At 49.4% G+C, this 21123-nt stretch overlaps 2 protein-coding genes across 3 annotated transcripts; both read left to right on the top strand.

The window, feature by feature from the left end:
- The first annotated feature begins 585 nt into the window (after window positions 1–585).
- TOP2A (topoisomerase (DNA) II alpha) lies at window positions 586–18279 on the top strand. Of its 2 annotated transcripts, XR_005841930.2 has the most exons (36): window positions 614–672; window positions 806–952; window positions 1020–1110; window positions 1367–1430; window positions 1902–2047; window positions 2291–2388; window positions 2740–2952; window positions 3154–3327; window positions 3436–3537; window positions 3917–4054; window positions 4219–4357; window positions 4596–4753; window positions 5151–5276; window positions 5699–5809; window positions 5903–6008; window positions 6452–6561; window positions 7314–7406; window positions 7846–7960; window positions 8254–8375; window positions 8671–8819; window positions 9381–9612; window positions 9729–9863; window positions 9968–10168; window positions 10729–10924; window positions 12186–12277; window positions 12780–12917; window positions 13009–13092; window positions 13533–13742; window positions 14294–14399; window positions 14704–14844; window positions 15222–15369; window positions 15497–15549; window positions 15853–15978; window positions 16554–16774; window positions 17042–17805; window positions 17840–18279. XR_005841930.2 is itself a non-coding variant. In NM_204791.3 (35 exons), exons 1-35 carry the CDS (start codon window positions 640–642, stop codon window positions 17183–17185), a joined length of 4662 nt encoding a protein of 1553 aa, NP_990122.3. In that variant the 5' UTR covers window positions 586–639; the 3' UTR covers window positions 17186–18279. The 2 variants fall into 2 exon arrangements, 1 of the variants encoding a protein (NP_990122.3); NM_204791.3 differs by having other exon boundaries at window positions 586–672; window positions 17042–18279.
- Window positions 18280–18542: 263 nt separating this feature from the next.
- GJD3 (gap junction protein delta 3) lies at window positions 18543–20701 on the top strand. Its single transcript, XM_015299660.4, has 2 exons — window positions 18543–19594; window positions 19776–20701. Exons 1-2 carry the CDS (start codon window positions 19115–19117, stop codon window positions 20358–20360), a joined length of 1065 nt encoding a protein of 354 aa, XP_015155146.3. The 5' UTR covers window positions 18543–19114; the 3' UTR covers window positions 20361–20701.
- The last annotated feature ends 422 nt before the right edge of the window (window positions 20702–21123 follow it).

Below are 21123 nucleotides of genomic sequence, written 5' to 3'. Positions count from 1 at the left end.
GGGGGGGGAGCGCCCCGGAGACCGTGAGCTCACAGCGCCGTTCCGCTGCAACAGCCGCGGGAGCAGCAGCAGCACTGCGGGGCGATGCACGCGGCAACGACAGCGTCCCCGCAGCCACGGCGGCACGGGCAGGCAAGGCGGCGCTGGGGGGGGGCCGTCCTGAGCATCCCCCGCGGGGGGGCTGTGGGGGCAGCGCAGGGCGGCCAGCAAGCCGCGGTGCTGCCCGGTGCGGCCCCCATCCAAGCCTGCCCCGCGGGTCCCCGCGGCCCTCAGCCCGCCCCCCCCTCCCGCACGGCGGCACCGCGCATCGCAGCCCGCCCCATCCTTCCGACAACAACGACTGAGCATGTGCGGGGATCCGGCCGCTCAGCGCCCTCCCTCCTCGCTCTTCTATTGGTCATTGGTTCTGCCCATCAAACAGCCGCCTTCCTGACTGGCTGGTTTTGAAAGAGCGGAGCGCCTCGCGGCCGGCTAGGAGGAGGAGGGGGCGGGCTCTACGTCCCCGCCGCCCCTCAGCGATTGGCGGCTTTCGGGGGGCGGCGCGCGGGGATTGGCGGAGCGTTTCGGCGGGCCCGGCGGAGGTTTGAAACGCGCCGCGCCGTTACCGTCCGCCATCGCTCCGCTCAGCGCCCCGCCGCCATGGAGCTCCTGGACTCCCCGGCGCCGCTCCGAGTGCGTGCGGGGCCGCCGCCCTCCCCCCTCCTCCGCGGGGTTCCGCGCCCCCTCCCCGCCCCTCGCCGTCCGCGGTCCCCGGGGCTCTCCCCCACCCCCTGGGCCCCGCTCAGCCCCGCTCTCTCCCGCGCAGCCCCTGCACGACAACCCCCGGCTGCCCAAAGCCGATGGCGCCCAGAAGCGGCTCTCGGTGGAGCGCATCTACCAGAAGAAGACGCAGCTGGAGCACATCCTCCTGCGGCCCGACACCTACATCGGCTCCGTGGAGACCGTCACGCAGGTGGGTGCGGGGCCGGCCGGGCGCTGCCCGCAGTTCCCGGTGTATTGCGGCTCCTTTTTCCTTTCAGCAAATGTGGGTGTTCGATGAGGACGTGGGCCTCAACTGCAGGGATGTGACCTTCGTGCCCGGCCTGTACAAGATCTTCGATGAGATCCTGGGTGAGTGCCGCCCGCTGGGAGCCCTCCGTAGGTCACAGCCCTACAGAGCCCGTTTGAGCCCTCAGCTTTCCCTTTAATGCTAACCTGCAGTGCCCCTATTTGGAACATGCCTTACACGGAGATAACTGGCAGCATTGCGTTGGGTTTCTGCATTTGCTCTGCTGCAAACCCCAGGCCGTTTACACCTTTAGTTATGGTTTATGTCTTTTGTCTTGCTTGGGAGTACGCTCTAATGAAAGTCATCTTTCCCTTCCAGTCAATGCTGCGGACAACAAGCAGAGGGATAAAAGCATGTCCTGCATCAAAGTTACAATCGACCCGTGAGTGCTGGTTCTGTCCAACGCCTTCCCCGCTCAGCTGCTTCATTCCCTCACTGCCCTCACACACTCGTGTGGGTGCTGCAGAGCTCTGTGTTGAGCCCTATTCACGTTAAACCCACCACGGTTCACGGGCTGTAAAAGCCTCATTATTCCTTGTGTGCTTTCTCGATCTGTTGCAGAGCACAGACCTGAGGTGCCAGGTTGTGGTTGATGCTGTTGTGGTGACTTCTCACGTTTTTATTCCACCACTGAACACACGCTTTCTGTGTGGTGGTCCGTTGTATTGGTGCTCTGCAGCTCTGAAACTGGAGGGGTTTTTGTAGTCTTGCCCTCCCTCTGCTGGCTGCTGCTGCACTTGCTGAACAGAAATCTGTTCCTGATGAAATGGTGGCCTTTCCCTGGAGATCTTGTGTATTTGTTTCAGAGCTCAGTCATCTGCAGCCTTACAAACACGCTTTCCTCCTCCTCCAGAGAGAATAACACCATCAGTGTGTGGAACAATGGGAAAGGCATTCCAGTCGTTGAACATAAAGTGGAAAAGGTCTATGTGCCAGCACTCATCTTTGGACAGCTGCTGACATCCAGCAACTATGATGACGATGAAAAGAAAGTCACAGGTAGGGAACACTGCAATGCATGTAGATATACCTGGGTAGCCTGACTGGTGTGATTTGTGAGCTGAAGTACCTAGTGTAAGTAACTGGTGTTAATTAAATATGGTTTTATAGTGGCTGCAGGGTTTGTGGGGCAGTGTTAGTCATACTTGGTGCTGAAGTGAATGAGCTCCCATTAGTCTGGAGTTCTCTCTGGTGGTTTTGAGCAAAGGTAACAACACAAACATGTTTTCCTCCTAAATCCAGGTGGGCGAAATGGTTACGGAGCCAAACTATGCAACATATTCAGCACCAAATTTACTGTGGAGACTGCGTGTCGTGAATACAAAAAGTTGTTCAAGCAGGTATGAACACTTGTCATTTCAGGGAGGTTGCACCTGCGGTTCTCTAGTAAGACTTGAGTTTTTCCTATATAACTTTAGGGGTCCCACAGGCCTACTGCCCCCGTCACGGGCGTAGATTGATCCAGGTCACTCTGTGGCAGTTTTATTGGTGTGACTGGAGTAAACACAGCTATTGTACCAACAATTGTAATTCAGGCAAACGAGATGAGCAGACACAATCAGAATCTAATTTTTAATCAGTGCTTTTTGCCTTAAAGTATTTAGAGCTCCTAAGTCAGCTTGCTGCTGTTTAAAAACTGTGCTAGTTCCTTGTGTTTGGGACACTCCTAACTCACCAACTCACCTTCTCAGACCTGGACAGACAACATGGGGAAGGCCGGTGAGATGACACTGAAGCATTTTGATGGAGAAGATTACACGTGTGTCACTTTCCAACCTGATTTGTCGAAATTCAAAATGACGATTCTCGACAAGGACATTGTAGCACTGATGTCTCGGAGGGCGTATGACATTGCTGGATCCACAAAGGATGTCAAAGTTTTCCTGAATGGGAAGAGGCTGCCTGTAAGTGAGCCCTTAAATGGAGCGGGAACATCTGTATTTCTCATGACGTTTAACCAGAGAGATTTTGTTGAAGCAATTTATGCCATTACACATAATAAAGTGAAAGCTTGCCAAGCAATTTTTCCTACCAGCTTTTCAGGAGGATGTGCATTAAGTATTTATAGGAGCTGTTACAAGTGAGATGTCTGGTTTCATTTGTAGGTGAAAGGATTCCGCAGCTACGTGGACCTCTATCTGAAGGACAAAGTGGATGAGACTGGAAATGCACTTAAGGTTATTCATGAGGAAGTGAATTCCAGGTGGGAAGTGTGCTTGACTTTAAGTGAAAAAGGCTTCCAGCAAGTTAGCTTTGTCAACAGCATTGCCACCACAAAGGTAATTCTTTCGCTCCTGTAGTCACATTCACTTCATATTCTTTGCTATTGGCACTGTGTTTTGTTTCACTGGAAACACCTCGAGCTCTTTGGTCCCATTTTCCCCTAGGGTGGCAGGCACGTTGATTACGTAGCTGACCAGATTGTGACTAAACTCATTGATGTTGTGAAAAAGAAGAACAAAAACGGAGTTGGAGTGAAGCCGTTTCAGGTATGATGTCAGAATTTCCAACTAAAGAAGCCTCATATATTCCAGTTTAAGCCAACAAACCATATTCTCTTTGCTTAGCTGAAGCAGTCAGACTGCTCCGAGTCAGTAAGGAAGCACTACAGCTCAGTAGCTGCTAGATTTTATTTAGCAGGAGGGCTGCAGATGTCTTGACATCCCAAATCACATAACTTTGTGAATGCTCATTAGCTGTCCTAAATTCTGCCAAAAGACATCTAGGAAAGTTCAAAAAACATACAGCAATAATTGAACTGATTTTCCTCGCTGCGTGATCCTGACAGGTGAATGTCAGAAAGAAGACACTGCTGTTGCAGGGAGTGGAGCCTGTGTAATTTGTAATGCTCATCTTATTTACCTGCAGGTGAAGAATCACATGTGGATTTTTGTGAATTCCTTGATTGAAAACCCAACCTTTGACTCTCAGACTAAAGAGAACATGACTCTGCAGGCAAAGAGCTTCGGCTCAACATGTAAACTGAGTGAGAAATTTATCAAGGGTGTAAGTATTGCTGCGTGTGGATAATCAACATGTCTCTAAAGCTGCAACTTATGCTTAGCGTGGCAAATACATTGCTTACAAAGTCATGAATTAAAGGAAAACGTTATAACTTGAAGGTTTTCCCATGGTTGATTTTGTTCTGTAATTTTGTTTGGCCATTGCAGGCAGTTGGCTGTGGCATTGTTGAAAGTATCCTAAACTGGGTAAAATTTAAAGCTCAGACCCAGCTGAATAAGAAATGTTCAGCTGTGAAGCACACCAAGATTAAGGGCGTTCCTAAACTGGATGATGCCAATGATGCTGGTAAGTATTTCGCATCCTTTGTAGCCAGGTTGTTCAGAAACAGATAACATTTGCTCACTAGACAAAGGAAACAATTGTCTTCTAAAGAAAGTGACAGCTTGTGCTCGTTTTGCATTGCAGCATGTACAATGCAACCAGACCTGTATGTTTTTATGTTGTCTCATGCAACTTGTGGTATACTAGCCTCGACTTCACTTCTTAATTTGAAGACCTGGGTTTTTGTTTTTTTGTTTTTCAGGCAGCAAGAATTCAATAGATTGTACACTCATCCTGACTGAGGGAGACTCAGCCAAAACGCTGGCTGTCTCTGGTTTAGGAGTGGTTGGTAGAGACAAATATGGAGTATTTCCCCTTCGTGGGAAAATGCTCAATGTCAGGGAAGCTTCTCATAAGCAGGTTAGTGGGAAGACCTTAATAGCCTGTGCTGGGAGCTGTGGTGTGCTTTGTGCTGTACAGTGTGTGTTTAACTGAGTCCTTACAGCTGAGGGCTTTTGATACTGTAACTCATACAGGTGTGGGTCCAGCTTGCCTTTCTGATTGAGCAGAAACTGTGAATACTGAGCAAGTCCTGTGCAGTGCTCTGCTTGGAGGGATAGCATTTGTGCTGTGGGCTAAGAAATGTTTGAAATTACCTGGAAAAATGTGAAGATTAGACACTGGATTAGGATTAAGGAAGTGTTCTAAACAGACAGAATCTGGAAAGGCAGAGCACAGTTAGAGCTGTACACCTGGTGGATATTTTTGCTGGTTTGAGTCTGATAGCAAAGTTTGTATTCCTTGTGATCTTTTCCAGATAATGGAAAATGCTGAAATCAACAACATCATCAAGATTGTGGGTTTACAGTATAAGAAGAATTACGAAGATCGAGAATCTTTAAAGAGTCTTCGCTATGGGAAGATCATGATTATGACAGATCAGGTTAGGTTCACTCAAATTAGAACTGGGAGAGGAAAAAGCGCTGGGATACAGAGCAAAAAGGAGAGTGCCACCTTTCTGCTGCTGTCATGTCTGATTTTCTGTGTTCATCTCTATCGTTCTGTATTTCAGTGAGTCGTAACGTGTTTTCAGATAGGAAAGATAGAGGGGGAGTTACCAAGTTGTTACCTACTGGTTTTGCAGTCTGCTGATACAAAGTCCTTCATACACTCATTCACCACAAATGTGCCTCCTCTTTCTGCTAACTTTCAGTACTCAAAGAGTGGCCGCTTCTTTGGGACTGAAAGTTAATAGTTTTCAGTAACTGGAATTGTGTGTATCCTCGTTATTAAGCTAACAGCTGGCACTGCCACCAGGGCCCTGATTAAACTTGTTCTGTTCTCCAAAATAAAACCACAAAACAGGATCAAGATGGATCTCATATCAAAGGTTTGCTGATTAACTTCATCCATCACAACTGGCCTTCTCTTCTAAGACACAACTTCTTGGAGGAATTTATTACCCCCATCATAAAGGTAAGGGCTGACGAGGTGGGAAGGTGAAGGAATAGGATCCTGTTGGTCCATTTCTGCCTCACATTTCAAAGTAAAAATCTTCATTCGTTATAGGTCTCTAAAAACAAAGAAGAAATTCCATTCTATAGCATTCCTGAGTTTGAAGAATGGAAAAGCAGTACACAGAACTACAACTCATGGAAAATCAAGTACTACAAAGGTTTGTAGGAAACCTAACATGGTGAAGGCAAATAAGAACGTTCAATATTAAGTTTAGTTAGTCCAGCTTTTGCAGAAAGGGTTTGAAATTGGTGGCCTCCAAAATTCACTTCGCTCCTAAACCATTCTGAATTGCCACATGCTGATAAGCAAGCTGCCTGCTGCAGAGCAGCTGCGTGATGAGGAATCTCTTCCAGTTTATAGGTATTGGTTTCAGACTTCTATAGAAGTTCCAGACAAAAATCTGAAAGTGCAGCCGCTCAGTTGTCTTTAATTCCTACACCTTCTGTGATACCTTACATCCCATTAACGATTTTAATTAAAAACACCGTCATGCTGTACATTTATATGATGTATTATGGAAATTAGATGTAGTAATGCCTTCCTTTGAAGTGTAACTTAATTTCAGCAAGAAATTAGGATTGACTAGTGTTGGTTCTGCAGGTTTGGGTACCAGCACATCGAAGGAGGCTAAGGAGTACTTTGCAGATATGGCTAGACATCGAATTGGCTTCAAGTACTCTGGTCCTGAAGATGATGCTGCCATCACCCTGGTAACTTACACTTGACTTAATTGCTGATTTACTACCCCTGGTATTTTGCTGTGTATTTTCTCTTAAAATGCTCTCAAAGGCCTTCGGGCTTGAGATGGTCTCTTTGTTACCAAGGCTACAGCCTCAGTTTAACCAGTAGAAGCAAATCTGTCCACAGACCTCAGGCCAAGAGCACCCTTTCAATGATGGCTTTTAAATATAGCTCAGAACAAACTAACCACTACAAACCAATTGACATTTTCAGACACAATAGTAAATATTCCTTCATCATTACTGTGCATGTTCTGCTGCAGTTTTCTCTGAGCCAAACCTCTCCTTTCTCCTCTAGAATTTTTTCTCCTGAAATGGTTCACCGGAGGATTTAAAACAGTCCTCAGTTTTGTGAACTCCACCACTCTAAGGAGACGTTGGCTCTATTCTCACCTATTAGATCTAGTCTCACCTATTAGACAGTGCCGAAAACTAAGCTGCTTTTTTTTCCCCTCCAGAATATTAATTAACAAGGAAATCTACTTCAGTATTCTGTTAAAATTTCATACAGTTAAACCCGGCTACGGTCTTTCTCACAGACTGGTGGAAATGTAATACATTCAGCTCCAAGAATCTGTTGCTGCCCTTCTCAGGCTCCTAAGTCAGCGTGCTTATCATGTTCTTCTGCTTAAACTCTTCCCGTGTGCTTTCCTTTTCTTTAGTGTTCCAGTAGGGCATGCAGGATGTCCCAGAACTGAGTTATTTCTCACTTTGCAACACAGGCCTTTAGTAAGAAGAAGGTAGAAGAGCGAAAGGAATGGCTGACTAATTTCATGGAGGACAGAAGACAGCGGAAGCTGCATGGGCTGCCAGAGGTAAAAGGTTTATGTATACGAAGGGATTTGGTTTCCTGTCTCCCTGTTCTCAGTTTAATTCTGGCAAGCTAGGGCTGTATGCAGTATAGTCATTGGGTTACAGGGCAGATGTGTAATGCTTTGGGATTTTGCAGATTAGCTGCTCCTTTTTGCATCGTATTAGTATAACCTCAGTGTCAGTGAGTCAATCATTCTTTTCATTTCTAACACTTTCAAATTACTTTATTCAAAAGGGAAATGACAACTTGGGCAGAACTAGGTGAAGGTGTTTCAGGGGAAGCATCGTTTTGTTTTTCCATGCTGAGAATGTCATCACTTGAGCTGTGTTTACCTACAGTCTTACCAGGAGCTTCCATTTTAGTGAAACTAGCCAAGTGTGAGCTAAGAAACAGGTTAAGCCTTGTTAAAATTAAAATGCTCTTGCATTTGTTTTTCTTAGGACTACCTGTATGGGAAAGATACTAATTACCTGACATACAACGACTTCATCAACAAGGAGTTGGTCCTGTTCTCAAACTCAGACAATGAAAGATCGATCCCATCTCTGGTTGATGGTAAGTTATTTCAAGACAGCGATTCCATGTAGGGCTTTCCCAGAACGTACCGAGGGGATGATTTGGTACATCCTACCAGAAGTGGGAATCTGGTGAGTTTTCAGGGTTAATGTTCTGAACTTCACTTTCTACCTTTGAAGTTTTTTAACCTTTGGATTAAATGTCTTTTCTGCTCTGTGTTTAATTCTGGTGGGGCAGAATCTTTAGGTCTCTAAGTTACTATTAGTCTCTAAAGAGCAGAAGCACAGTGAAACATGTATGTTCTAAACATGAGGTCTTTTGTTTCTGTGCAGGTTTGAAGCCAGGCCAGAGGAAAGTTCTGTTCACGTGTTTCAAAAGAAACGACAAACGGGAGGTGAAGGTTGCTCAGCTGGCTGGTTCTGTAGCTGAGATGTCCTCGTACCATCACGGTGAGGTAGGAGCCCGTTCTCACTGTGTAAAAAATGCTTTAAAAAAAAAAAAAGAAGAAATATTTCAATTTCATGAGATTGGCCATTCTGCCCATCTTACCTCCAGCTCACAGGAACGTGTTTCATTAAGAAAGCGGAACGAGAAAAACCTGCTTTATTTGTGATGGATCTGGGAGGATATCTTTTATTAGCTGAACTTATCTTCTGTATCGGTTCTGTTCTTAGTGTAAATTTTACCTTTAATGTTGTCCTTTCAGTGAAGAATTATGCTTTTTTAACAGTGAACCTTCGTTCTTGCAGGCATCACTGATGATGACGATTATAAACCTAGCTCAGAACTTTGTGGGCAGTAACAACCTCAACCTGCTGCAGCCCATCGGTCAGTTTGGCACAAGGCTGCATGGTGGGAAGGACTCTGCAAGCCCTCGATACATCTTTACAATGCTAAGGTTGGCATGAAAGTGTTCTTACCATCTTAAGTATTTTCAGCATTGTCACAAGATTCGATTTAACAGCATTTAAAATGAAAAGTACTGTTTTCCCTTAAAGTCTCTAAAACTGCACCATTTGGAATACAAAAGAGCAGCCACAATTTGTGGGACTTGGTTTCTAGATCCAAGTGTGTAAACTTGGTTGCTGTCCTACAGAACAGATAGGAATAGCATGGAATGCAGAAATGAGAGCAAAACTGATGTGGGGAGACTTTTGGGTGGGATAAGAAATGAACTTCAATTGGGAGAGTTGTGTTCTGGTATCTTAAAGTACAGTGTGGTGTCTCATTTATACAAAGTACAAACTCTGGGGTTGCACAGTGTGACAAGTGGGGGCTGATGAGATGCAGTTCTGTCTGAGCATTACCCCCCAGTTGCCTCACAAACACCCGGACTGGTTCGTATGGAAAAAAACAAACCATGATTTATTTGTTTGGTCTGACTTTGGGGGGTTCTTTTTACGTTGCAGACACTGTTGTGTAATGAGAATTTGGGCTGATGTTCTCTTTTCTCTTCTAGCCCACTAGCACGGTTGCTGTTCCCACCAGTGGATGACAATGTCCTGAGGTTCCTCTATGATGACAACCAACGTGTGGAGCCGGAGTGGTACATGCCTATAATTCCGATGGTGCTGATAAATGGGGCAGAAGGGATTGGCACCGGCTGGTCCTGTAAGATCCCCAACTTTGATATCAGGGAGACTGTGAATAACATCCGTTGTCTGTTGGATGGAAAAGAACCACTGCCAATGGTAAATAATGGATTTAAGAAACAGTGTCTCGTTTGTTGGTTTATTCAGCATATGTTGAAGCATATGATGCTTTTTGGTGTGTGTGCTTGCAATCCAGTGGTTTTTTTTCTGCTTAGCTTCCCAGCTACAAGAACTTCAAAGGCACAATAGATGAGCTTGGACCTAACCAGTATGTGATAAGTGGTGAAGTGTCTATCCTTGATTCTACGACCATTGAAATCACTGAGCTGCCCGTCAGAACATGGACACAGGTAACAAATGCTGAATTTGCCCTGTAAAGTAAGAAGTGGGTATTAGTGTTCATTAGCTCTTCATCTCCGTGGAACAGTGGGTCTGACTTTGATTCTTTTCTCAGACCTACAAAGAGCAAGTTCTGGAGCCAATGCTAAATGGGACTGAGAAGACCCCCCCACTAATCACAGACTATAAAGAATACCACACTGACACCACAGTGAAGTTTGTAGTGAAGATGAGTGAGGAAAAACTAGCTGAAGCTGAAGCAGTGGGGTTGCATAAGGTCTTCAAACTCCAAACAAATCTAACATGCAACTCTATGGTACGTAATACGTTTTGCTGAAGAGAGTTCTTGGTTTAACTCAGTCTACATATACAGCTGCAGTTTCTGCTACTCATGAAAATACTCTTTTTCAGCAACCTGTTGACTTGGGTTTTTCTGATATTACTGGTTTTAAGTCAGCTTTCTAAATTCACCTTTAAAAGGTGAAGGGACTGAATTGGCAGTGGGTCCCACATGGCGTGGATTTGCCTGTAGGTGTCAAAGTGATCTGAAATCTCACAGTCCCTTTGCTGTGGCAAGGATACACCTCTGAATGCCCAGATCCTGACAGTGTGTGATGTTTGATGCAAGAAATGGATCCAACAAATAGCTTTAAGATTCAAGTAACATTAGCTCTACTGTGTTTTTAAGTACTTAGACATTCTAAAATTGTCTCTGCTGCTGTGCTTGCAAGCTGAAATAATTTCTGAAACAACATTAAGATTTAAAATCGGTTGCTTAATAAATAAATCAACTGTAGGATCACATCTGTGTTACAGCTAACTTTCAGTGGTTTTGAAAATCAGTTTTATGGTCATAACCTGTGTTCTTTTATCTAGGTTCTTTTTGACCACGTTGGCTTTCTCAAGAAGTACGAGTCTCCCCAGGATATCCTTAAAGAGTTCTTTGAACTCAGGCTCCGATACTATGGTTTGAGGAAAGAATGGCTTATTGGGATGCTAGGAGCTGAGTCTGCAAAGCTGAACAACCAGGCTCGATTCATCCTGGAGAAAATAGATGGCAAAATTGTGATCGGTACGTGCTGCTCTTGGTTCTCTGGCTTTTGGAACTGGGAGAACTAGGTGCTCTCTTGAGCTCTGTCAGCGCCCTCTCAGCCCCAGTCTGGCTTTTCACAAAGCACACCAGAGCTTACCTTTCTGTTCTAGTAATATATAAGAGGAAAATGCTTCATAGAACATCCTTCCTCTATAGTGTTATGCACGTATAAATTAAAACAGAGCACTCTTACAGCTTTCCTATTGTGTATTTGACACTACTTTAAAAGTATAAATATAGGAAAAAAGTACTGGTGGGGGCTGGGAAGGGTTTCCATTTTGTTTGGGTTTTCTGTTCAAATGCATTTCTTAGGAGCCTGAATCTTTTCTGTGTTATCTTTGTGAAACTGCAAAATATTCCAAATCATGTTCTCAGTGAAGTGGACTTTCAAAGCTAGAAGACAGCCAAGCTCACAGCATCTGAGCATCATGAGCCAGAAAAAGAAACAGATCTTTGTTTACAGATCTTCTCAGGCAGCTCCAGCTCAGTCTACAAGGCAGTCTGTATTTCACTTGCATGTATGGAGAGCACAGCTGGACAAAGGGTCATGAGATGCTCTGTGGTTCGTGTCTGAAGGCCGCCCAGTGAGCCTACAGTCTGTGTCTGTTTGACTCAAGAAGGGAAATAATTCCCTTGAAATGCATTTCCTTGGGTTGTTGCAATAAGCAGATCCAAGGCTGACAGAGCTGGTTTCATTTGTATTTGTGTCTCATGGATGATTGCTTCTGCAACATTAAAAAGAAAAAAATTCCAGCTGAAGCATTTCCATTGGTTGGGACATTTATAGAATAAATTTCCCAAGTGATGCCTGATGAGGCTCACGCTATACTGAAGCCTTGAAGTCACATGAAGGCTTTTTCCCCCACCTGCCTGTTATCATAAAACTGTTCTGATACAATCATGCCTCTTGTTTTTTTTTCTTCCCCCAATTCAGTATCTGTTTAGGGCAGGGAAATGCAGGTATGGAAATGAAGGAGCAAATGTTTCAAGTGCTCTGGCAGGTGTTCCTGACAGGCCTAGGAGAAACGCTGAGCTAACGAATCGCCTCCTAAATAGCAATTTTTGCATGTTATTTTAAGATCTGCCACGTGTCCCAGCTCCAATTAGGAAAGGCTGTTTTAGAGCCATATAGGATGCTGAACTGTCTTAACCACTGGAGTCAAAATGTAAAGGTCATTTGTCTTTCCTGACAGGGACTGTAGTGGACACTAACTGGCAATTCTGAAATGTCTGTTTACAGAAAACAAACCCAAGAAAGAACTGATCCAAGTTCTTATCCAAAGAGGATATGAATCAGATCCAGTGAAGGCCTGGAAGGAATTGCAAAACAAGGTAATACTTCAGTCATCAATTCATTATCAGTTCGTAGGAAGAAGCACAAGTTGCTTTGCCATTTGGAGAATTCAAGAGCTCGTGTGTCTGATAGGGAAAGACAAAAAACTGTTTAGTCTCTTGTTCAGAAGGCACTGAGACAGAGTGGTGACTGATCCAGCAAAGTCCTGGTGCTTCCATTTCCAGTGCTCCTTAAGGGCTCTGCTCTTCCTGTGTGACACGGTTGTTGTAAAAGGGCAGTGAAGAAGATGACAGTTGTTAAGCAGCCCGAGAAGGATTTGGTCTCTCAAGACAGAGAGGCCAAACAGAGTAGAGCAGAAGAGCTTTGAAGAATTCTTTGCAGTTGGACTTCTCTGTGTGGTAGCAGCTTCCAGGCCATAATTCCTTCTGTATCCATTTCTGAATTGTGCTTTAAAGGGTCCAGGTCGCTGTAAGCACGTGGCAGCCCTATCACTGTATGTGGCTGTGTTGGCAGACAATGTTTGCTTAAATTCTCATTCAGGAGGAAGAAGAAGGAGATGAGAGTGGTGAAGAATCAGCTGCAGCTACCGGACCAGATTTCAACTACCTTCTGAACATGCCCCTTTGGTACCTGACTAAGGAGAAGAAAGATGAGCTCTGCAAGCAGAGAGATAACAAAGTATGCTCCTTTCTTATAAAAGCAATGTATGTTTCTGTGATGGGTTAAACTATGTGGCTCGCTCGTGATTGTCACCTGTGATCCACTTTAGGACAAGGAGCTGGAAGACCTGAAGCACAAGAGCCCCTCTGACCTGTGGAAAGAAGACCTTGCTGCCTTTGTTGAAGAGCTTGATGTATGTCAATGTTGTGAGAGGATGACTGACTCCCTTGTAGCCTTATCCAGTTATTAATTGAATTCTTTGTCATAACAAGGAAACTACAAAGGGAAATTTGTATGTCTGGCATTAAGTTCACTCCAATAGGAGAATTAAAGCTTTCTTTGCCTTCCTAGGATAGGATAGGAGTACCATGCTGTGGGGCAGGCAGTCAAACCACCAAGGAGGCTGTGGGAAGGAGGTCAGTTAGGAGTGATTAATGAAAAGGAGTTCTGAGTGAGCCTGAGAGGAAAACAGAAAAAAGAGCAGGGAGGGAAGCTTCATTGAAACTGACAATAGGAGTTCTGCCAGCGAGTTTAGAGGATTTTCCTGCACAGGCTGTGATGTGGTGGGGTTTTTTCCAATAGGCCATTGGTTCTTATTCTCATGGCTGTGTTACTTTATGTTCAATTCTGCAGGCAGTAGAAGCCAAGCAAATGCAGGATGAGATGGCAGGGATAACTGGCAAACCTCTAAAGGTGAAAGGAGGGAAGCAAGGAGGGAAGCAGAAGGTGACAAAGGCACAGCTGGCAGAAGTAATGCCATCACCTCATGGCATAAGGGTTGTTCCTCGGGTCACTGCAGAAATGAAGGCGGAGGCAGAAAAGAGAATTAAAAAGAAGATAAAGGTAAGAAATATATAGATGCTCCAAGCACTTATATTACACCCTCTCCAATACAGTCCTGTAGAAACCCATGTTCTTGTTAGCAGAACTTAGCTGTGCCGTTCAGCTTTCTGCAGCCTAGAAAACAGAAATACCCTTACATCTGTGTTGCCCTGCAATCAGGTGCTGCTCCTTTCCTGCAGACGATTCCATCTAACAGCTTTTCCAGTTGCATTTGCACTGTTGATTTAACCCACCCTGTTTGAGTTCTGCATCCTCAACACGCCCTGGGGCCATGCCATCAGCACACAGAGGCAGTCCCAAAGTGCACTCAGGTGTGGGCACAAAGTTCCTGTTTTTGTTGTGTTGGATTCTGCATCGTCAGTCACCTGATCTGGGGAATACCTTGCCTGATTTACTCAGCAGCAATCAATTTCAGATGGCCTGTTTCACAAACTCAGACTTTTTTTACATTGCCAACTTCTGTACTTATAAACCAAACTTCTCCTTCCTGTGCCTCTTCCAGCTGTGAGTTAACTTCCCATCTATTTGACGATATCTGCTTTTATCTTCAGAGTGAAAAAAATGAATCTGATGAGAAACAAGAAGGAAACTCATCGGGGGATAAAGAGCCCTCAAGCCTCAAGCAACGGTTAGCACAGAAGCGTAAAGCCGAGCAAGGTAAACACATGTGTTATTTCATCATGGAAAGTGAGGGGAAGGGCAGCTGGCTTGGTTATCTGCCTCTTCCCAAAGTGCTGAGTGACATCCAGGATTGGTATGTTTGGGGAAAAAATAGGTGAGGGAGATATGATATAAAGGGATCCTGGCTAACAGCCAAGCTGGTGACACGGTCATTGTTTCTCTTTGACATTTAAGCCAGCATCCTCTGAATTCAATGGTGTATTTCTAAGCTGAGCTCCAACTACTAAGCCTGACACACATGTGGACGTTGGGGTTCATCCCTTCTCCCGATGTTTTTCAGGCACCAAGAGGCAGACCACTCTACCATTTAAACCAATAAAGAAAATGAAGCGCAACCCTTGGTCTGACTCAGAGTCTGACTCAGAGTCGGATGATTTTGAAGTGCCTTCTAAAAGAGAGCGAGTGGTTCGCCAGGCAGCAGGTGAGTGGTGGCACAGGATGGCACACGGGGGGAAATGGAGCAGAGCTGTTCAGAGAGATCCCGGGGTTGGCCAGAAAGCAGTTTTAAAGGCTTATTTGTTTTAAATATTTCTACTTTGAGTAGACTTTCAGAGCCATCTTTCAAGGGAAATCAGAGAAGAGCTTATTGTTTTATATTAGGCAGCTTAGAAAATCAGTGTTCTTGGCACGGGAGCCCAGAATACACCTGCAGCTTGCAGTCTTCTCACTGTCAGCCTCAGTATCTGCTTGGTTTTATTTGATTCTTTTTTTAATTAATAGCTACATCTGAAATACTGGGAAAGAAGTTGAGCTGCTTAAAACCAAGTGTGTAAAATGATATCTGTGTTGTTTCATCAGCCAAAATCAAGCCCATGGTCAATTCGGACTCGGATGCAGATCTGACCAGCTCAGATGAGGACTCTGAGTATCAGGAGAACAGTGAAGGCAACACCGACTCAGATACAACCTCAAAAAAGAAACCTCCCAAGGCCAAAGCTGTCCCAAAGTGAGTATTACTTCGTGCAGGCGCTGGGAATGAGCTGTGCTCATAGTGCTAACATTACTGAGTAATAGTTCTTAAGTACACCTATGGAGTTCATCAGCTACAGGAAATAACGGGTTTTGTGTTCTAGGGAAAAAAAGGGTAAAGCTCCCAAGGAAAAGCCGCTGCCAGATGCTGTCCCTGGTGAGTGCAGGTCCTTCTAAACCTTGTCTGTTTTCCCATCCCAGTGGAGCTCACTGACCACTGATCTCTGTGTAATGCTGACAAGGGCAGATGTCAGAGTCGCACCAAGCAAATAAACTGATGCTGGAGTGCAAGCTGGTGTTACTGCCCAGGATTTTGTCTGCTTGTCGCTTCTCTTTGTGATGGTTCCATTTTTGATAGCTGTCATAAAGTCGAACACAATTATTTCCTTCTGCTCTGATGTTTACAGCCGGGGGGGATCGGTTGGCTGTTTCAGACCTGCTTTCTCCTTTCCCTGTGCAGTTCGAGTCCAAAATGTTGCTGCTGAAAGTGCGAGTCAGGATCCCGCGGCTCCTCCTGTGTCCGTGCCTCGCGCTCAGGCTGTGCCTAAGAAACCTGCTGCTGCTAAGAAGGGCAGCACTGCCAAGGGTAAGGCAAAGCTCAGTCTCTGAGCTCTGTAGTCATTGAGAAGGTAATTCTGAGGTAGCAGTTACTCCTGTGGGAAACGAGTGAGCGGTTTTGTCAGGCGTTCAGAGGACTGAGAAGTTTAATTCCATGAGAGATCTGCATTCAGATGTTGTCATTCAGAAGTGGTTTGATCATTTCAACTTAGTTTGGAGACGTGCTGTTAGGAAATGTCAAAATAGAGGTGAGAAACCTCAATAACTGCTCAGTATGAGATGGGAAATGCATTCCTTGCCTGTGCAGAAGCGCTGAAGGTGTAAGATTGGTTACAGGGCTTTGAGGCTTCAGAACTTCTCGGTTGGAAATGGTCTGTAAATGGCTCTGGGTACGTTTTAATTTGATCCACTCAGTCCTCCAGGCAGATGAACAGCCTCACTGTTCCTAACCTCAGTAAACAGCTGTCTTTCTAGAGAGCAGTGCTTCCAGGTGAGATGAGCTGTGTGCCGACCTCACAGTACAGGGCAAGGTGCTGGGAGTGAGATCTGTGAGCGAGATGAAAAGCAGCAAAAGAAGGGTTCAAACACAGCGTTGTGTTTCAGATAACCAGCCGTCCATCATGGATATTCTCACCAAGAAGAAGGCAGCACCAAAGGCCCCCAGGGCAGCACAGAGGGAGGAGTCCCCACCTTCTGAAGCCACAGCGGCGGTTGCCAAGAAGCCCGGTCCCCCCCGGGGCCGAAAGGCCACCAAAAGGCTGACGAGTTCTTCTGATTCTGACTCAGATTTCGGCTCAAGGCCTTCTAAATCCGTTGCAGCAAAGGTTTGTAGGCTGCCACACGTTTGTGCTGAGGGGGCACCGGGGTGCAGAGTGTTATTCTGGTGGAAAAGGGGTGGAAGCAGAAGCTCATCTCAGTGACTGCTGTGGGGAGCTGGGTGAGAAGGGCACACTGTGCTTGGCTGTGTGTTCTGGGCTGCTGGCTTGGCCTCATCAGTCTGATGAGCAGCCCCAGCTGTGGCAGCAGTGCGTGCTGTGCTGACTGCTATGTGCTCAGGTGTGTGATTCACTTCTTGACTTCTTTCCCTCCAGAAATCCAAGCGGGACGACGATGACAGCTACAGCATTGATCTGACTGCAGACAGCCCTGCAGCAGCTGCGCCCCGCACCCGGCCTGGGCGCCTCAAAAAGCCCGTCCAGTACTTGGAGTCATCTGATGAGGATGATATGTTCTGAGTTTTATGAAGTTTTAAGCCATTGGGATACGGACTGAGCTGCGAGCAGAGCTCATTCAAACTTCAGCCAAGGAACAGACATCTCAGAGTAGGAATCTTTTTGCTAATTTAACCTCAGAAGTGTTGGATATAAGTGAATACAGACTATTTTTCTAGGTTTAGGGTAATTCAGACTTGTTTATAAACAAGAGCACCTGCGGCCCTTTCTCCCAGCTGGTGCTGATGTGTTTCCCTTCTGCCTATCAGCCCACTGGAGGTCCCAGTGAGTCTTCTGACTTGCTGCAGTCATTTTAAGCAAGACATATTTGTGTGTCTCAAATCCTCTAAGTTATATAGATGTTCTCCTTTTTAGATGCCTTTAAAATAATAAAATATTTTAGCTTTTAACTCCACCACCAGAGACTGGCCGTGGGCCCCTGTAGCTCCATTTCTGCCGTGCTGAGTTTTAGCCTTTGGTGTTTTAAATCCAGGTTTGGTAATGGAGGTCTGTGCAGGCTTTTCTCCTTGTGCTCCGTGGTGGCAGTTTTATCTCCTGTCCAGCTGCCAGAAGCCCAGTGTTCAGCTAGTGGAGCTCAGAGCTCATCCTGGGGTAGGGGCTGCTGCTGCTGTGGAAGGAGCCCAGCACTGCTGGGCAGGTGAGCGTTCCTCACTCCCTCTTTGATCTATGGCCTCCTGAATGGAGCGGGCTGCTCGTTCCAATGGCCACACTGGAAAGCAGCAGGTCCCCATCCTGGGCTTCTCTGCTGCCACACTCAGTGCAGGGAAAGTGTTGTGCAGAGTGGCTCCAGCAGCGTGGAGCTTCTTGTGCCACTTGGTACCTGCGGACAGCACTTCCTTCCCCTCCACTCCCCCATGCCGTGAGCTGTTGGACCCCAGCACAGCTCTTCTTCTGTGTTCCTCAGCACAAGCAGAGGAGGGGCGGCTTCCTCTTCCCCTCAGCGGTACTTCACTGGAGTATGGCTACTTGTGCTCTGCTTCTCATGTGGGGCTGAGTGGTATTTCTTAACTGTCTGTAAATATTTTGTGTTTTTCTTGTCGTTCTTGTCATTAAACTGTCCTTTTAAATATTTACGTAATAAAAGTTTTTCTACTCGAGCTTTGTTCAACGGGAAGGAGTTGTCCATTTCTTCACCCGTGCTGCCTCACCACAGCCCTGCCTGCTCCTATCCCCCTCCTCAGCAGTATTCTGAAGTGTTCACAACTCCCCAGCAAATGCATCCCAGTTCCCAGCTCCTTCACGGAGCTGTGGATGAGCTGAGCTGCTCTGCGTGGTGCTGCAGGGGAGGGCTGTGGGTGCTGTGAGCAGGGGTGGACGTGGAGCCGTGCGTGGCTCTGTGCCCAACGAGGGGACGGGAGATGCGGCTGCGGCCCGGCCCTGCGCTGCTGGGGCTCCTCCTGGCCGCCCCCCCTCCCCGCCTGCAGCCGCGGAACCACACGGAGCACCGCACTGCGCCGCGCACCGCTTCTGCTCCTCCTGGGGCTCCCGCTGCAGCTGCTGCCCGGCGCCGCTCGGAGCCCCGCAACCGGACCCCCCCATCCCGCAGCTGCCCGAGGCGGCGCCCGCAGCGCACCGGGGGAAGCTGCTCCTTCCCAGCCCTCCCCGCCCCGCCGGGCGTTGCAAAGCCTCCGCCCGCGGCCGCGCTGAGGTTTTCGAGCTAAAAACTGCACTGCCTACAGCGCGGAGGGGCCGCCCGCCCTCAGCCCCGCGCGCCGCGGCTCCCGGCCGGACCGCGGGGCTCCCGAGGGCGATGGGCGCAGCCCCGAACCGCCCCGCAGCGGACGTGCGGAGCAGCGGACCGCGCCGTCCTGCAGAGCCCCGCCGGGTTCCCCCGCACTCCGGCAGCTCCCCCGTCCTGAGCGCAGCGCAGCGGTTGCAGCTCCCGGCCGGGACGGAGCACCGCCACCCGCGCTGCCCGACGCCGCGCGTGGGATGCGGGCTGTGCCGGAGGACCCCCGCCCTGCCCGCTATCGCGGCGCTATCGGTGCCGCCGAGGTGCTGCGCCGGAACGCAGCGCGGAACGCGCCGTCACATTTTCCACCGCCGGGCTCCGGGCAGCGGCTCCGGCGCGTCCCCGCCGACGGCAGCGCTATTTGCGGCTCTCGCGGTGCGGGTGGGGGCACAGCGCGCCGTGCGGGGCCGCTGCGTTCACCCCGACGTCACCCCGACGCCCACCGAGCGCTGCCCGCACAGAGCATCGCTGTGCAGCGCGGGGATCCCCCCGGCCCCGCTCCGTTCCCCGCCCCGTCCGGGGCTGTGGGGGCGGCATTCCGCCCCACGCGCGATGCGCTCCGCCCGCCCCGACGGCGCCCCTCGGCCGCCGCCTCTAAAAGGGCTCCGGGCGGCAGCGGGGCCGTCATCCCCATACGGGGCCGGGCAGCGGACGGCGTCGGAACGGAGCTCCCTCCGCAGGTACCGGGATGGGGGGCGGGGGCGGCGGTGCCGCGGAGCCGAACCTCTCGGGGCCGTTTGTCGGGGCGAATTCCCGCGGGGGCGCTCCCCGGGGCGGCTTTCGGCTCCTCGGACCGCGGGGACGTTCGGTGCCTTCGGGACCCCCCGGGCACGGCGTCCCCAGCGCCGCCCCCTCCCGCAGCGACGGGCGAGTGGGGCTTCCGAGGCGCTGCCGGACGCCGTTCAGGAGCGCTCCCCCACGGGTGGGCCGCCGCTGGCGATGCTGCCGTTCCGCGTGCCGGTGGTCGCCACGGCGGGCAGCGACGTCTTCGAGGACGAGCGGGAGGAGTTGGCGCGCAACACGCGGCAGCCGGGCTGCAAACCGCCGCGGTGCGGCGCGGCCTTCCCGGCCCGCATTACCGCTTCCTTCTCTTCCACGTTTCGCCCTCTCGGCGCCGTTCCCCACCTCCGCGGTGCACCGAACGGCCAAAGCGGCGCTCCCGACGGGGCGGCGGTTCCACGCGGGCCGAGAAGGCGCTCCTACCGGGGCGGCCGCCGCTCTGCGGTTCCGAGTGCCGCCGCTCTTCGCGTGCCGCCGCCGGCCGTGTCCGCACCGCGTCCACGGCTTCGCGTCCGCCCCACCGAGAAGACCGCCTTCATCCGCTTCTGCTTCGCCGTCGGGTTGGCGTCCGCGCCGCTCAGCCTGGCGGAGCTCCGCCGCCTCCTGCGCAACAGCCGAACGGCCCCCGAGGGATCCCCCCCCCCGCGGGCCGCCCTGGATGTGTGAAAGGCGCGCGCGTCACCGCTGCGATGAGCTGTGGCTGCGCTCAGCCGGGGGGGGCCGCCGGTCCGCATCGGTGTCAGGAAGCAGCCGTGCCCCGCCGCCCCCCCCGCTCCACGCGCGGTTCCCGTCGTGGGGCGGCGGATGGACCTCACCCTGCGCTGCTGGAAAGAAAACGGGAGAAAAAGGCAAACGAAGCACCCCGCGGTGCTCCGCCCACCCCCGCTTTGTTGGATGCGGGGGGGCAATGGGACCCCGCCGTGGGGCTCAGCACGTGCCCCCCCTCCCCCCCCGATGCCCCACAGGAAGGACGAGCCGGGCATAGAATAAATAAACTTTATTCTGGAGCCGCTCCCCCCCCCCCACCCCCCATCCCCACGTCCTCCCCGTGCGGCCGCGCCGGGCCCCGCAGCCCCCGCCCCACCTGGGGGGGGCCAGGATAGGAGCCCGCCCGCCCCCCCCGCCTCTAAAACCACTAAAATCTCAACGACAACAACAAAAAAAATAAGTCATAATAATAAATCGTGCCCCCCCCCCTCCCCCCGGCAGCGCCCGCCGTGCCCCCTCCACCTGCACAGCCTAAAAACCCCTCCAAACTTTTACAAAGGTTTTAAAACATATTTATAGATATTTATAGATATTTATATATATATACTTTGATTTCTTTCTCTTTTAAATGACTCTGCTTCCTCGGTGGTGGGGTCGGCCGGGTCCCCCCCCCCCCATGGCCGGGCCGGGGCGACGGCGGCGGTCGCGGTCCCGTTTGTGC

The sequence above is a fragment of the Gallus gallus genome, chromosome 27, assembly GCF_016699485.2.
Source record: "Gallus gallus isolate bGalGal1 chromosome 27, bGalGal1.mat.broiler.GRCg7b, whole genome shotgun sequence".
Taxonomy (NCBI): domain Eukaryota; kingdom Metazoa; phylum Chordata; class Aves; order Galliformes; family Phasianidae; genus Gallus; species Gallus gallus.
Note: the sequence above shows the minus strand (reverse complement) of the source record. Positions and strands in the feature narration are given on the sequence as shown.